This window comes from Austrofundulus limnaeus, unplaced genomic scaffold (assembly GCF_001266775.1).
Source record: "Austrofundulus limnaeus strain Quisiro unplaced genomic scaffold, Austrofundulus_limnaeus-1.0 Scaffold504, whole genome shotgun sequence".
Taxonomy (NCBI): domain Eukaryota; kingdom Metazoa; phylum Chordata; class Actinopteri; order Cyprinodontiformes; family Rivulidae; genus Austrofundulus; species Austrofundulus limnaeus.
The window spans coordinates 177,788-192,014 of record NW_013952906.1 but is presented as its reverse complement, the minus strand read 5'-3'; the positions used below and the strand labels follow the sequence as shown (position 1 = coordinate 192,014).

Here is a 14,227-nt window from a genome sequence, read left to right as displayed (position 1 = left end):
TGAAGCCTAACTGTCTGCTGAGCTCTCAGCATTACTTCTCACTCAGTGAAGCTATTTTCAGATTAAAAATACCTTTGAAATGTATTTTCAGATGCCAAGTAAACTGCATCATGGCAGCAGCAGTCCCCCACCCCCTCCCCGCACCGAAATGGGCGAGACAGAAATGAAGGTGGTTCTTAAAGAGACAGAGGCCAATTTCAAGGCGTTTAGAAGAGGAAGTGATGAGAAGATAAATTTATTTTCTATTTAAACATAAAAAACAGCATTTTAATAACAGCTAAATGTGACATATATACTTATGGTATAGTATTTAAATGTATGCCTGAGAAACACATAATATTGTCCCTTTAAAGAGCTGATTGATTTAATTTGGTACATTTTAAAATCTATTGTTCACTATTTTACYCCTTAATCGGAATAATACAAACCTGGAGAAAGAGACGTAACTTGGAGGATCGTGAGTGCTGACCTCTTAGAGGCCAAAGGCATGGTCACCCTCATGCGGGAGGGGGAGGGGGGGTCATCAGCAGGGCGAGGCGAGGTCAGTCATAGGGTCACCCGGTCTCTAAAAGATGCTCAGCGTGCGGCTGGTCTTTGTGCTGATAGGTGAGACCTGGTCACCCCTGAGGTGAGAGCGGCTCAACGTCTCAATAAGACTTGGGAGCGATGAGGAGACTGACCTCATCCTGACTCCGTCATCAGATCAGTCACGACAATCAGGCAGGCTGATTTACATTTAGATTCAGGAGATTACCTCTTTAACATCATGCTTTTCTTCTCTCGTGGGCTGCATTCAAACCTGCTGTATTTATTAAACGTATAGAATTTTTCAAACAATTTATAAAGARGAGGTTGAGACAAACAGAATGAATAGATTTCCAATCTCAAGTGTTGGAACGTTTAAAAATGTAGCTTCGCTTCAAAGTTTTAGAGATAAATGATGCATTTTAGGCTAAAAGTACATCAAATCTGAACACTTGAAACCATTTTTTATTCCCAGTTTGTCAAATAATGGCATTATGTCTGGATTTTAGAGTCAACGGAGCAAAACAAACTCTGAGTTTAATCCAGTTCACTTTTTTAGGCTCTGTGTACTTTGTCTCTAATTCACTCAGCATGTCCTGTTCATTTCTTCATTTGCTCAGACAAAAACAAGACATTTTTAATAAAATTCTGTGCAAACAGGATTGAGTGTATGCACTTTTTAAAAAATTATCAGTCATAAATATGTCAAAATATTATGTTTTCCTTTTGAAAAGTTTGCTTTTGCCAGACTTCYGTAACTATTTAAATAAAAAAATACAGCTTGTGTTTGGTCCACATAGTGACCTCAGCTGCACTTTTACAGCAAATGATAGAAAAGCTGTCAGTAAAGTTGAAAACACTTGTTCTTTTAGGCATTTGCTGATCTAAAACCACAATCAGAGCAAGAAACTATAAAGTGGAAGAAGTGCTAAAGGCTAACATTAAAAGCAAATGCCAACAATGGTCATTTTATTGATGTTTATGAATTCTATTAATGAGAAAATTAGAAAGGAAATTAAATGTAGAATTGGAGAAATCACATAATAATAATAATAATAATAATAATAATAATAATAATAATAATAATAATAATACTTATTTCCCATAATGCTTCCAAAAATCACTTTTTGTCATAAAAACTTTAATGTGTAAAGCATAATTACAAAACAACAMAGGAAGTAACTTTTTCGTAATTCAAATGGAATAATCCCTCCCCTCATATTTGTTTCACGCTTGTTAGCCCTCTGCCCACAGTTTAGCATTCAGCTGCTAAGTAAAGATATTRGAGTCCAAATGCATGTGGCGATGCGCGGGGCCACAAAGAGCACTAATCTGAACTGACCCTGGTGAATTGTCCCTGAGGAAGCTACGGRACAGATTAAGCTGCAAAAAAAAGATAGAGATGATGCGAGCAGAGATTAGTCATGTAGTGAGCAAGCATCCCCTCGCCCCCCTCCACAGACCACACACTGACAGTGTAGCCATGTCACCATTGTCTCTAAGCCGCCGGCACTGTGGACTCGCAGCTTATTGTCTCTGAAATCCTGCAGCGTTCCTCCAAAAACCTGAACTCAAACCTTTTGATTGGCACTTGTCAGCGCTGATAGAGAGGCTTTGGGGGAAAAGGTCTGAAAGGAAAATCCCCCCCATGAATAATAATTTGGTGAGGCTTTTTTTTAAAGTCCACTTTCCTTCTTTTTCCACTATTTTTTTTCAGGACTTAGAGCAGCAAAGTTTCTGCACTGAATAGCTTCTGAACGCCGATTGTCTCGCGGCGGCTCATCCCTTTCTCAAACACGCAAAAGAAGAAAAGATACAAGTCCGACCTTCTTGCCTCTGCCTGGTGCGCTGKATGTTGAGGGGGCAGGCAGTTTGCGGCGTGTGTTTTTGTCTTCGGTGGCCTTTCTGAGATCAGCGAGGGGATTTGACTTGGCCGCTTGCAGCCAAATCCAGCTATCTGCTGTGCTCAGATGCTGCGGTTGGCATGGCAACCTGCTCTGTGTTTATACACCAGCTCTGGTTTCCAGCTTGACCCGAGCAACAATCACTTCAGTGCATTCATGGATTAGCCCTGCTGGAGGTTAGGATGGAAGGTTTTTGTTTAGGCAGTGTACCAAATCCTGACTAATTTTAGTCTGAGGTGCACGCAGATTTACCGAGCGCACTTATAAACCTCMGTCAGAGCTAAAATAAAATGTTTGGTCAGAAAAACCTTTTATGTTTTATACGTCTCTTAGCTACATTTTAAACAGTTCTCTTCAAAAAGAGAGGATTTAGAGGAACGTGAGGATGGTCTTCCCTTAAAATCAATAACTCTTCCCCCTTAAAGCTGTTCTTATGYATCCTTACAATGGAAGAACAAGATATACAGCTGCAGCTCGGTTTTTATCTCACAATACAAAATTTTGGAGACATTTTAAGTTTTCTGTCTTTAAGATATCCCATCTTATGCTGCGTTCCAGTTGTAGCGGAGTTCTGAAGCCGGACTGACGTCAGTTCCGAGTTGAAAGTGTTCCAGTTTCAAACTTGTCAGAATGTCAGAAAAAGTGTTTCTATTTTGTTTGCTCTGCAATGATACAGTGTATTGTGTGTACAGAGCTAAAACATATCCTAATAACCCTAATAATCGCCCTAAAGTACTATAAGTACGTCTGACTTAATGGAAAGAAAACAACACAGAACTGTTAAAAAATGATTTGTAAAAGAGTTTCATGCGAGGGGCAGCCATGTTGAAATAATGACGCACACTCAGGTAGGGTCTGATGCAATTGGAGCTCCCACCTGCCTGGTTGCTGCAGCTGCAGCAGATCCTCCTGATTGCCTGGTGTCCTATTTAAAGCTCATTCTGACCTTGGCTCAACGCTGGAGCAACATACCTCTTTGGTGCTAACCAGACAGCCTGCTATAACCAAGCTAAGTAAACTCAAGTCTTAAGTTTTGTATTTTTCTTGCATTTTTGTATTACCCCTGCTCAGGACGAACAAACCACCAGTGCATCAGCTTTAAAGGGATCCACGATTAGTTGTAACATTAAACTTTATTTGATAAACATTTATTTTAACTGTAAAATAAAAACAGTAAAAATACTGTAGGCTGTTTAGTTGTAAATTTTTAAAAATATATTTAACATGGCCCTCAGCTTAGCCTGTTAGCCTTTGCACTAGCCCTCATGCTATATTGCCTTATATGCATTAGCTCGGCGCTAGTGCGACAAACAAGCTAAACTGAGGTCCTCCATCCATATTTTCAGTTCCAGGCTGAGTCATTTCTACCTTCTCCTCTCTGTCAACGCTCTCTGGTTTCATTTAAAAGAGTCGATCATCAGATATTGTCCAAGATTAACCTTCAGGGTGGATATAGCTCACTAGCAGCCTCGCACCGATGACCTAGTTGATGTCATCATTTACCCAGAATGCTTTGCGTGTAAATGAAATGGGCCTGTCCGTGTAATATATTTTTAAACTTTTAATTAAAAAACTGTAATAAAACTGAAAATCCTACAGTACTTTTACAGTCTTTATTTTACAGTTGAAGTATGTTTATCATATAAAGTCTAATGTTACAACTAATCGGGGATCCCTTTAAGGAAACCACTTACCTGTGACTCTTCTGGAATTCTCCTCCTGGATCCTGGAATCCTTGGTATCTCCCTCCATGCCAGTTGCCTCCACAGAACCTCTTTGGATGATGTCRCAGCTCCTGTATATATCACCATCACCTGTAAATAAATCACTTGCCTTTTGTATTTGGTCTCTGGCTCTGTTTCTGTGCCACTCACCCCTGGACACCCTCTGGTTCATGTCATGGTCGTGTTGCACCGACCTCTCGACTCGAAACTACGACATCAGGGGGAATTACAGTGGAAAACTACAATCTCTAAGGACAACTGGAATGCAGCATAAACATTAAAGAAATCCAAAATACAGCTTTGTAAGTTGTATTAAATCTTATTAAAAGGTGTGTCGCAACACAAAGCATGCATTATTTTTCTAAACCTAGCCAAACTKTTCATAAAAACTGCAACAAATCTGAAAATGATACTGAAAAAAGAAACTGTTGTTCATGTTTTATGCAAAAAGTTCAGCCACAGTACTTTTTTTTGTCAAACAAATTATCTGGATGGATTTGAATGAAACGCTCAGATTTTAATCATTACATTTACATCTTCAAGATGGCCACCACAACTTATTGATCCTAATTCTATTGATTTTACAGACACTGAGTCATTTCCAACACACTGGTCAAATCACTTATGGTAAAATACCAGAAATGCGGTACAGTAGGGAACATCAATTTTTTTCTCATGCTTTTTCTGGAGTTTTCAAGCCAAATTATTAAAAACAATCTTATTTACAAATTTTGTAACATATTAACGACAGTTCCAAAAAAACAAAAACAAATGCAATACATGACTCAGCATTTCTGCCTTCCGCATGTACAGTAGCTGCTAACTATTTAGCTCCTGTGCATTTTTGTTTGGTTCTTATCGCATTATGATGCCACCACAAATATTCTGTAGGCCCATATTTGTATTTTTCAAGATTTGCTGGTACTCTTAAGGACATAGCCCTTGAGAAAATTGGGGCTTCACTGTAATTTTACAATAATCTACATCAACACACTATTTGATGTTTCACAGACCTAATGTATCTCTTAATTAAAAAAAAAAACAGAACACAAATGGCACTTTTTGTGGCTCAAGCCAAAGTTCTGAGATTTTGAAAGCTGAAATCCTCACTTGTCGTTCATCACGATGTCACGACGATGGTTTTGTGTTGCATACGAGGACAAATGATGAATTCTGTGCCATGGAGAAATGCATAAATCCCCTCCTTGTCCGTTCGCCTGTTCCGCTGACATTGGAGCTGCGGCGGGACACGAGAGCGTGTGATTGTGTGCAGCGTGGTGGAAGACATCCTGTCAAATGAGACATGGCTCCATCAATCTGCGCTGCTGACCTTTGCACGCTCACCGGTGGAAGAAATGAATTCTCTCCGCTACGTTTGGGAAGCTTAATGAATCTGGGTGCGCGTTAGCAACTCGAATGGTCAATCTCTCCCCTGAGTGAATGAATGGAACCGTCTCCAGATGCATCACTTTCTAAATTAACACAAAAATCTCTCATTTTGCAAAAAAGTAGCACAAAGAAAAGATTCAGAAACTCTAATGGAAACTGTTGCAGAAGACAATCCCAGACCTCTTCAGTCTCAAGTCTGTATTGATGGCACTCTTTGTCTCCACACTTCGGCACCAAGAAGTGTATTCAGCGGACTTTGTGTTGGGAGATAATAAGACTCTTAATTGGCTGAGCAATGACAAAACAAATGGCTGTTTAAGGAACAGAGTTCATGTCTTGGTGTGTTTATGAAAGAAATGAAGGAAAGGGTGGCTGTAAAGAGAATCAACATTTATTAAAGGAATGTGATGTAGTGGCTACTTCTAAAGCTTCATGAATACAGATGTGCTTTTCATACTAATAACAAGCCTTGCTTAGTTGTTTAAATCTATATCTAAAGTTGTCYGCTTACACTCCAGGTACTTACTCAAATGACGAGAGGCCTGCCGAGGAGGAGCCCAATATTCTGGGACTGAGCGACCGAAATGGACAAAGGACACYGTTGAGTCGTGAAGGCAGAGCCGAGGAGAGGGACCCACGCATGGAGGAGAGGAAAACAAAGGCGTTAAACCTGCTGTCCAAACTACAAGACAACACACCTCAGCAGAGTAGAAGCAGCAAAAGCCGCTCCAACTTTGAGGACTGTGAGTTTCTTCCAACAAGTAAAGCATTTGTTTGCCAAATCAAACGCATCATTAAGCTAAAAAAAAGTGGTTTCAAAAAAGCAATATAGGTGCTGGGAACCCAAAAACTTGTTCGACAACCAGACTGTTCCTTTAACTGTGCGTCTAATGAGTTTTACCAGAATGTGTTTAGTGACTCATGAGAACYTCTTCCAACACGAATGTGCTAATGTTAAGAATGTTAAGCTTTGTGCCTAACTATGAGCAATAAGTGGTGCTGGAACTGACTGGAACATAAGTCTTGAAAAACACCCAAATGCATTTATAACTAGAAGCACTCTGAGAGTGCAAACCTCCGCCAAGACCGATTTCCCCCATCCTGTAAGAGTTAATGCACAAAAGCAGAGATGGAAACACATTTGCCCGAATAAGGTCTGACGTAGCGAACATTTAAGCAGCAGTATGCACGGGATTTCTTGTCGGTGGAGTCCAATGTGAAAAAAAAAGTCAGACTCGTCGCCCGACGTTATTCATTGTCAAATTAGTGTCGGATTAAGCTCCTAAGTTTTCATCAGTCACATTTGTTGTCTGTTTTATCCCCTGGTATGAGTTTGTAATGGTTTGACTCTCTTTATAAAGTGCTTACTGGCTCCCCCGTCTCCAAACTTTGAGGCCCGGCAGCTCTCTGTTTACAAGCCTAGTAGCGAGAAACTGTTTTGATTGGTTGTTTTGGAAATGTGGTGTGTTTGAGGAAATGGGAAAAAATAGGTTTCATGGTGCAGTCACGCACTTCCTGGTCACAAAACGTTCTGTAAATGCGCATATTATGGCAAAATTTAATCATCATTAAATGTGGTTTTAACATTACTTTTATAAAGTTTGAAGTCTGTGGTCACTGTTTTTTACAGAAGCCCTGTGAAAGCATCACAGCTTTGCCGATCTCAGAGTGTTAAAAGAAAAAAAATTCCTGTATCCGCATTGTGATCTAGAACMTCACCAAAATTTAAGGGTGTGTTCCTTGGCCCAGTTCCCACATGTGTTAAAAATGTCATGACAATCCGTCCACAAGTTTTTGAGTAATGTTGTCCACAGACAGAACGACAGACAGACAGACATACGCGACCAAAAACATTATTGGCGGAGGTAAAAACTCAACCCTGAAAAAATCTGCCCTCCATTACACCACTTCATTTTTTTTTTTTTTGTAGAATTTCCTTCATTTCTGCAAACAGGAGTTTTGGCCAGGAGATTTCTAATTTCTCTCAAGTGTTTAATTCCTGGCGTCCTTGTTCCTGTGAGAGCTCTGAAGCTGACAGGTGAAACGATACGAACCCACACCTAAAATCCAGGACGAGGAGGCTGGTCCTCTGTAGGTCAGTCAGGTCAGAGCGGTTCTGTGAGTGCTGTGTCCCGTGAATGGGGCTGATTGCATGGGTTTGTTCAGACTATTATCAGGCAGGATGGAGAACTTCACAGCTGGCGTCACTGTTCTGCAGGAAAATCAGACTAATAATAAGGCTTTTGTGTTACAGGACTGTGGTTTGAATGTGTATATTAGGGGTGTAATGGTACACATGAATCAATTACTCTGAGGTCAGGGTGTGGTTGAGGTTCTGCGCAACAGGAATAGGAAATTATGCCCAATAAGAGTAAAAAAAATACATTGATGTATTAATAAAATTTTTCAATTACATGGAGGCAAAACAAAAACATGGATCCATATTGTCATCATGTGCCCATCTAAAACAATCATGGACATAATGATATTGCATTGTTTCGACTGCAAACTTGTAAATTGAATTAAATCRAAATCGTATCATGACAGACTTTGTGAAACTGAAAAACATTGTATCTAAACAAACAGATGCCCAAAAACTAGGATACCCCCATTTTTAAGAGTTAATACCTTTTCCAGAAGCAATGACAGAAAAACAAACATTCGCTAGTTGAAAAGCTCCAAAGTATCAAACAAGGTAGGATTTGTCAACTTGTAACTTCTTTATAAAAGAATAAAAAGGATCATGTTACTGATCTTCTCATTTGTGACCCATCACATCGAAACAAGGGTTAAGTCCAACAGGCAGATGTAGGGTTTTGATTTAAACGTGTGCAAAAATTGCATTTTGTCAAAATATAATGAATTAATACCTTATCAATGGTATAATTTGAATGAACTGTCTGAAATATAATCCTGAAAAAAAAATTGAAGCATTTTTTTACCAGTAGAAACAAAAAAACCTGATTTTGAGGAAAAATGCTTTAAAATTTTAAAATTTTCCCTGTGAGCTAGCAATGTTTTTGCTTATTTCCAACTGGGAAATCTGAATATACAAATAATATTTGAGGTTTTCTCTTTATATTAACATCAAAAAWTACTCAATCAAATAACATAAAATTAGGATTCAGACCAAACAGTAATGTATTATCATAACCAACAAGACAAATTAAGTTATATCTCTGAATAGGCTTATAATATCAGAATAATCCAGCTATCAAAATGTAGCTTTTAAAGCCAGGAGTCTAAAAATGTAGTTAGGTCATTTTGTCCAAATTTGACTTAATCGTCACTTCGATATGATGGGTCACATTTAATTTAAACTGTAACAACATCCTGCAGACCGTGCGTCAAACAACGTTTAATCAGTTGTGAAACTGGTGAGAAYGGTATCTAATACAAGAGTTTGTTTCAATAAATTTGGCTTAGAATATATGTAGGCCTTTAAGGTCTGGTTAAACTTCTCAAGTCCTCATATCTTGCTAAGGTGATTATGAGACATTTTATTTTCGCATGGATAATTCCTCCTTAATGAGAATCTGTGGGGGAGACATCCTGGTAAGGCCTCATTGTCCTCCCACTGCAGCTCATGTCACGTACAAACAGCTTCTTGCCAGAGATKATGTTAATTTTCAGTTGATGATGGAGGAATTGGAGGAGGAAGATCTGGTATTTCTGTTCACTGAGGAGTAACTTTTTTTTAAATTTGTGACTAAAGAGACCACCACTACCACTGTTACCAACAAACAATGCTGGAAGTTGATTTTTTGCTGTTCCTCTGTGCACAGAATTGGTGCCATCTCCTTCCACGAGTTCTTCTATCAAAAGAATTATTTGACTATCTTCATAAGTTTTTCTGGAGCAGTTGTAAAGATGACTGTATTTTCTAACAGCCTTGGCCAGTCGATCCTCTCGGTGGAGCAGTTGATGTGTAAATGACTCCGGTGTAGTTCTGACCAACCACAGAACAGTTGTATTTGCTGTGAGACAAGTTCCGACTGGAGGTAACGCACAAGAAGTGGTTGTTTGAACTCATTAATAAAAGTCTGCTTTTCGTTTTGCAAACAGAAACAAAACATTTGATGCCAGTGTTTGGTCTGGAAAACATTCCTTCTGTTGAACCGTTCTGTTATGGGTTATTAAGGAAAAGATGCTCGGTGGGGAAATTTGCTAAATTTGTCGTGGTGCAATCTGGTTTTTGTTTTGSCCATTAGTGTTTTCAATTGTCCTGATGTGTAGTTTGTGTGTGCACGAGTGTTTGTGTCCTCCGATGACTGCCTTCCATCCAGACCCCTGTGACTGCGGCCCCTCGTTAGTTTCTGAAAAGGACTAACAGGTTTTAATTGGTCTTGTTTAGTCCAGCACTGACTGCTCGCCAAARGATTCCCAAAATTCTCCTCCCTGCGCACCCCTCCCCATACTCCAGTGACTTCCTGTATTTGGCCACTCATCTTCCACSCCCCACCCCACCTCATTGTGACCTTCTGGGTCACCATCAGTCGGTGGGCGCTGCCGTGTTTGAAGTYAACGTTAATTCTACAGCACAGAGTTTGTAACACAGGCACAAAGAACTGCTGACGCAAAGCTTATACCAACCTTTGTACATGTGCGAAAGAAATGATCACCATTGTTGGTAAGGGGTCACCTATGACCGACTAATCCGACACAGAAAAATCCATTTTTTCCTCCAGTCTATGAACACACCATAGCTCTGAATGGATGTTGGTAACTGAGGGTAGCTAATTATAAAATCAATAGGAAGTTGGAAAATGAAGTCAGAAGAGGCTTCTAATAAAAAAATAGAATTTATGCACATGAATTTTTGACAATAGTTCCAAAAGAGAATTTAAAAATGGCTTTAGTGGATCAGAGATTTACAAAAATTGTAACTCAAGAGTGACTCAGATATCTACTCTGCATGCGTCCCTACATGTGGATTCCTCCAGAGACTGTATGAAGTGATAAAAATTAATCCCACCTTTAGTTTTTTTCTGGTGATTCCTTCGGTTTAGTGTCGAAACCAACTGGTTTTATTACTAGTTTGTTTATTTCTCTGCCAATATGAAGCTGTTTTATTCAGCAAGAATGCTGGACTTTCTGGCAGCAACTAAAACTACCTTAATCCAATACTAATAGAAAGAAAATAACCWCATTTTTGAACTTGTAAATACACTTACATAAATGTAGCAAACATGTCTAAGAGAATATATATTTCCATCATAAATAATATTACTAGAGTAAACTATAGAACATTTGCTGCTTTTTTCTAATATTCCTTAACTTTAAGACCACTTGTGGCCTATTTATCCTCTTCTTTCTAACTGTAGAAAACAAGTCAGGCTTTGAGCACAGGGTCAACAGTAAAATCACGTAGCTGTGGTTTCCTTTGTGTTGTTAAACGGTGGCTGGTCGTGGTGCGAGGGACTCTGTGGGTTTCTGATGAATGTCATTACTGATACGGGACACCTGTCGGCCTGGAGCCAACTTGACTTTGACCCCATCCAGCAGCACGATCTTCCAGTCTACATCAAGGCTGACTGTTTCCAAGCAGCGAAACGCGCAAAAAATTAAATTAAAAAAATAAACAGCGAACAAGAAAGACCCGTCTCTTAAGAGAAGACGGCGGTGCGAGGTGTTTGTGTGTTCAGGTACAGTGCCTTTATGTAACTCCTGTTTGCTCAGCCTTTGGTCTGGAATTACGTATTTACCACCAGTCCAGAATAACCAGGCAAACAAACAGCTCGCCTATTGATGAGCGGCAGCGTGGAATATGCCCGCTGCATTCACGGCACAGAGAAAAGGACGGGGTAGAGCAGGAGAGCAAAGTAAATCTGTCAAAGAGTCTATTATGCGGTGTCCAAACAGAGAGCGACGTCCACAATGGCCTTATTAATGGGACAATGTCAAGGAGCGGCGGGGCGATAATAGCAGATGATTTTTCTTTGTGAGTTTATCTCTGAAGATCTGCTCCTGCAGTAAAGCAGATGATTTGGCCTCTGGGGGTCATATCAGTGGGGATCTGTGGCAGGAGCTGATTGGTCTAATGTGTGTGTGTGTCTGTGTGCAGAAAGCGTAAGTTGTGGTTTGTGGTGAGGCTGGTGGCGTGCAGCCAGAGGCAGGAGTGTGGCTGCTACGTGTGTCTTTGTTTGTTTTCCTAGCAGAGCTTTAACTCCCCCCATCAGCACACACAAACACACACTCCTTAGTCCTTTTAAAGAAAGTGAGGGGGAGGAGTTGTGTGTTTGTGTCGCTGCAACATTACAAGAAAATGCTCCCAGAKACTSGCATCCACTGCCATTGTGTTACCGATTTAATAATTCCACTCTCGATCATCTTTGTCATTACCCTGAGGAGTGTTAATTTCAGCYGAACCATGGTTCAGTATCTGTCCTCAACTTTAAGAAACTCATTTGGTTTTTATTGTGCTCAAATATCCTGTGTCTGCAGTCCTGTTTTAGGACCTACTTGAGGTTACAATAAGATGGTGGCATTGATGATGTCACTCCAAATGTTTAAAATATTTATATATTTTACTCCGTCTTTGAGAAATAAATCTCAACAAGACAATAAATTACAAATAAATCTCAAAAAGAAAAACTTTAAATACAGATACTGCTCCAGAAGTTGGCATTGACTTGCAATAACAGTAAAAGGATAGTTCAACGTGTTAGCTCTTTGAGCAACTTCATTTTGGAATAAATAAGTTTAATTCTGGTCAAATTAATGAGAGAAAAGTTAATCTGAATAGATAAAGACCAAAGTACTGCTGCTTTAAAGCAACTTAGAGGTCCTTTGTTTAGATGAATCTTTTTTTGTTTGTTTATTTCTTTGCTGATACAAACAGTCGCTCAATAGTAGAATAGACTGATTTTATTCCATTTTGTGCAGATTAATTGTGTAATTCAAACTGAACATCTGAATTCTTTTAGAGACTTGGGATAAATCATCATTTCTAAGAAAATCTATTTCATTGTTTCGTAGTTAGCATTATTAGCATAGCCTTATTTCAACTGGGTTAAGATAAGYACTTCTTTTTGCTTTACTAGAACCTATTATTCACACTGAAAGCAAGAGTATCTCTTTTTTTAAGATTTATAGTGAAGGAGCTTTTAGCCCTTAAGAATGGTATACTTTGGGAGTTGCACTTTTGAATGTCTTAGCAAGTATGTGAATTCATTTTTTAAGCAAAGCAACTTCTTTTATGTATTAGTTCAAATAAAGAATAGATGTCCAGTCGCTTTGATTTCAATAAATAAATTTGGATTTGCCATGTCCTGGATGAATCGATACCAGCCAACACATACAACTGAGTAAACAAACTGTAGTACTCCCATTTCCGTTATAATATTTAATTTTCTTAGTAACCATTTGAACATCTAGTCTGTCCATTTCACTAAAGCACTATAGGTTTTATTGCCATTTTTCTCAAATAAGCTCAAACAATTACGCTACATGTTGAAATGTGTTGCCTTTTTGTTACTTTTTATGCCAGTAATGCTTTTTATGCTAAAATAAATTCACTGCACATCATTGCGTATTGACGTTTTGAAGGGTTTTCTGTGTCACAGTGGAGGATTTTCAAGATTCAAGGTTCAAGTAGTGTAATTGTCAATGCTTCGTATGTGCAAAACATTCAGAGAATTGAAATTGCGTTACTCTCCTTCCCAGTTACAACAATAAACAAGTAATCAGCTGAAATTGCACAATCCAATAACAATAAATAATTTAACCACTAGTTTATTTTATTTCAGATAAAAGTGTTGGTGTAACAAGTTTGACCTAAATGCAGTCCTCCTCCAGTCTTTACAGGTTAAAATAAACCTACAGGACATGCTGTACATTTAGTAATATAATGTAGCTCTGCTGTGTGATTGATTGTATGTCAACATTGTTGCTCTAATCCAACGTTTTATGCTCCAACAAACACTATGGACGTTTTAGGAACCACAGCCTGCAGATTCTCTCCTACTGCACCTCCTGCTGGCCCACAGCAGTCTTATGTTGAACCAAATCTTTACCTTTCATATGAACTCATTCAGAGCACTCAATTATGCTGGATCCACGTGAATCCTTTTTGCTATAAATTCACCCTCCTAATGACATGTTTTCTGTAAATGTGGGACACGCACTCTAAAAGGGGGTCACCTCCCCACTCCTGCTGAATGTGATCTTTGTTAAAGGAATTATGGGACACTATATATACAGTGAGTTGATGAGCYGATACAAAAGACTGGAATTAAGCGGGAAAGAGAGCAACTAACAAGTTCAAAACTTGAAGCGCCCCTTCGTTTAAATGTCGTACTGTTTTACAGAGGCGCAYATTTTGTAGACATAAATTTTGTATTTTATTTCAAAATAAAATTAAAACCAGACTTTTTTAAGTAGTACGTTTCTGCACAAAAAGATATTTTGCTATGTCTTTTTAATATGTTTTAAACCCAAAGTTAATGAATCATTAAATCAATAAAATGCAAGTAACTTAAATTGTACTAAAACCTATAATTAGAAGACAGTTGTTTGTTGGTTGAAACAATGGGCCTCATGCAAGAACCATTCGTACGCACAGATTTGTTCTTAAGTTGTGCGTATGAGTGATTTAGGAGAATTTGTGGCATTCACCAATGTTTTCGTATTCTAAGATTTTTTTCAGATACGAACAAAATCCATGTGTATATTGCATATGTATAT

General features: G+C 38.8%; 1 protein-coding gene across 1 annotated transcript in view; it reads left to right on the top strand.

Moving 5' to 3' along the window:
- The window catches only part of LOC106530259 (uncharacterized), a gene marked incomplete in the record, with an annotated part of 71,411 nt that overhangs the window by 38,814 nt on the left and 18,370 nt on the right, over positions 1 to 14,227 (top strand). The window contains 1 exon segment of the mRNA XM_014025839.1: positions 6,061 to 6,285. Within this exon segment, the coding sequence (XP_013881293.1) occupies positions 6,061 to 6,285 (225 nt within the window).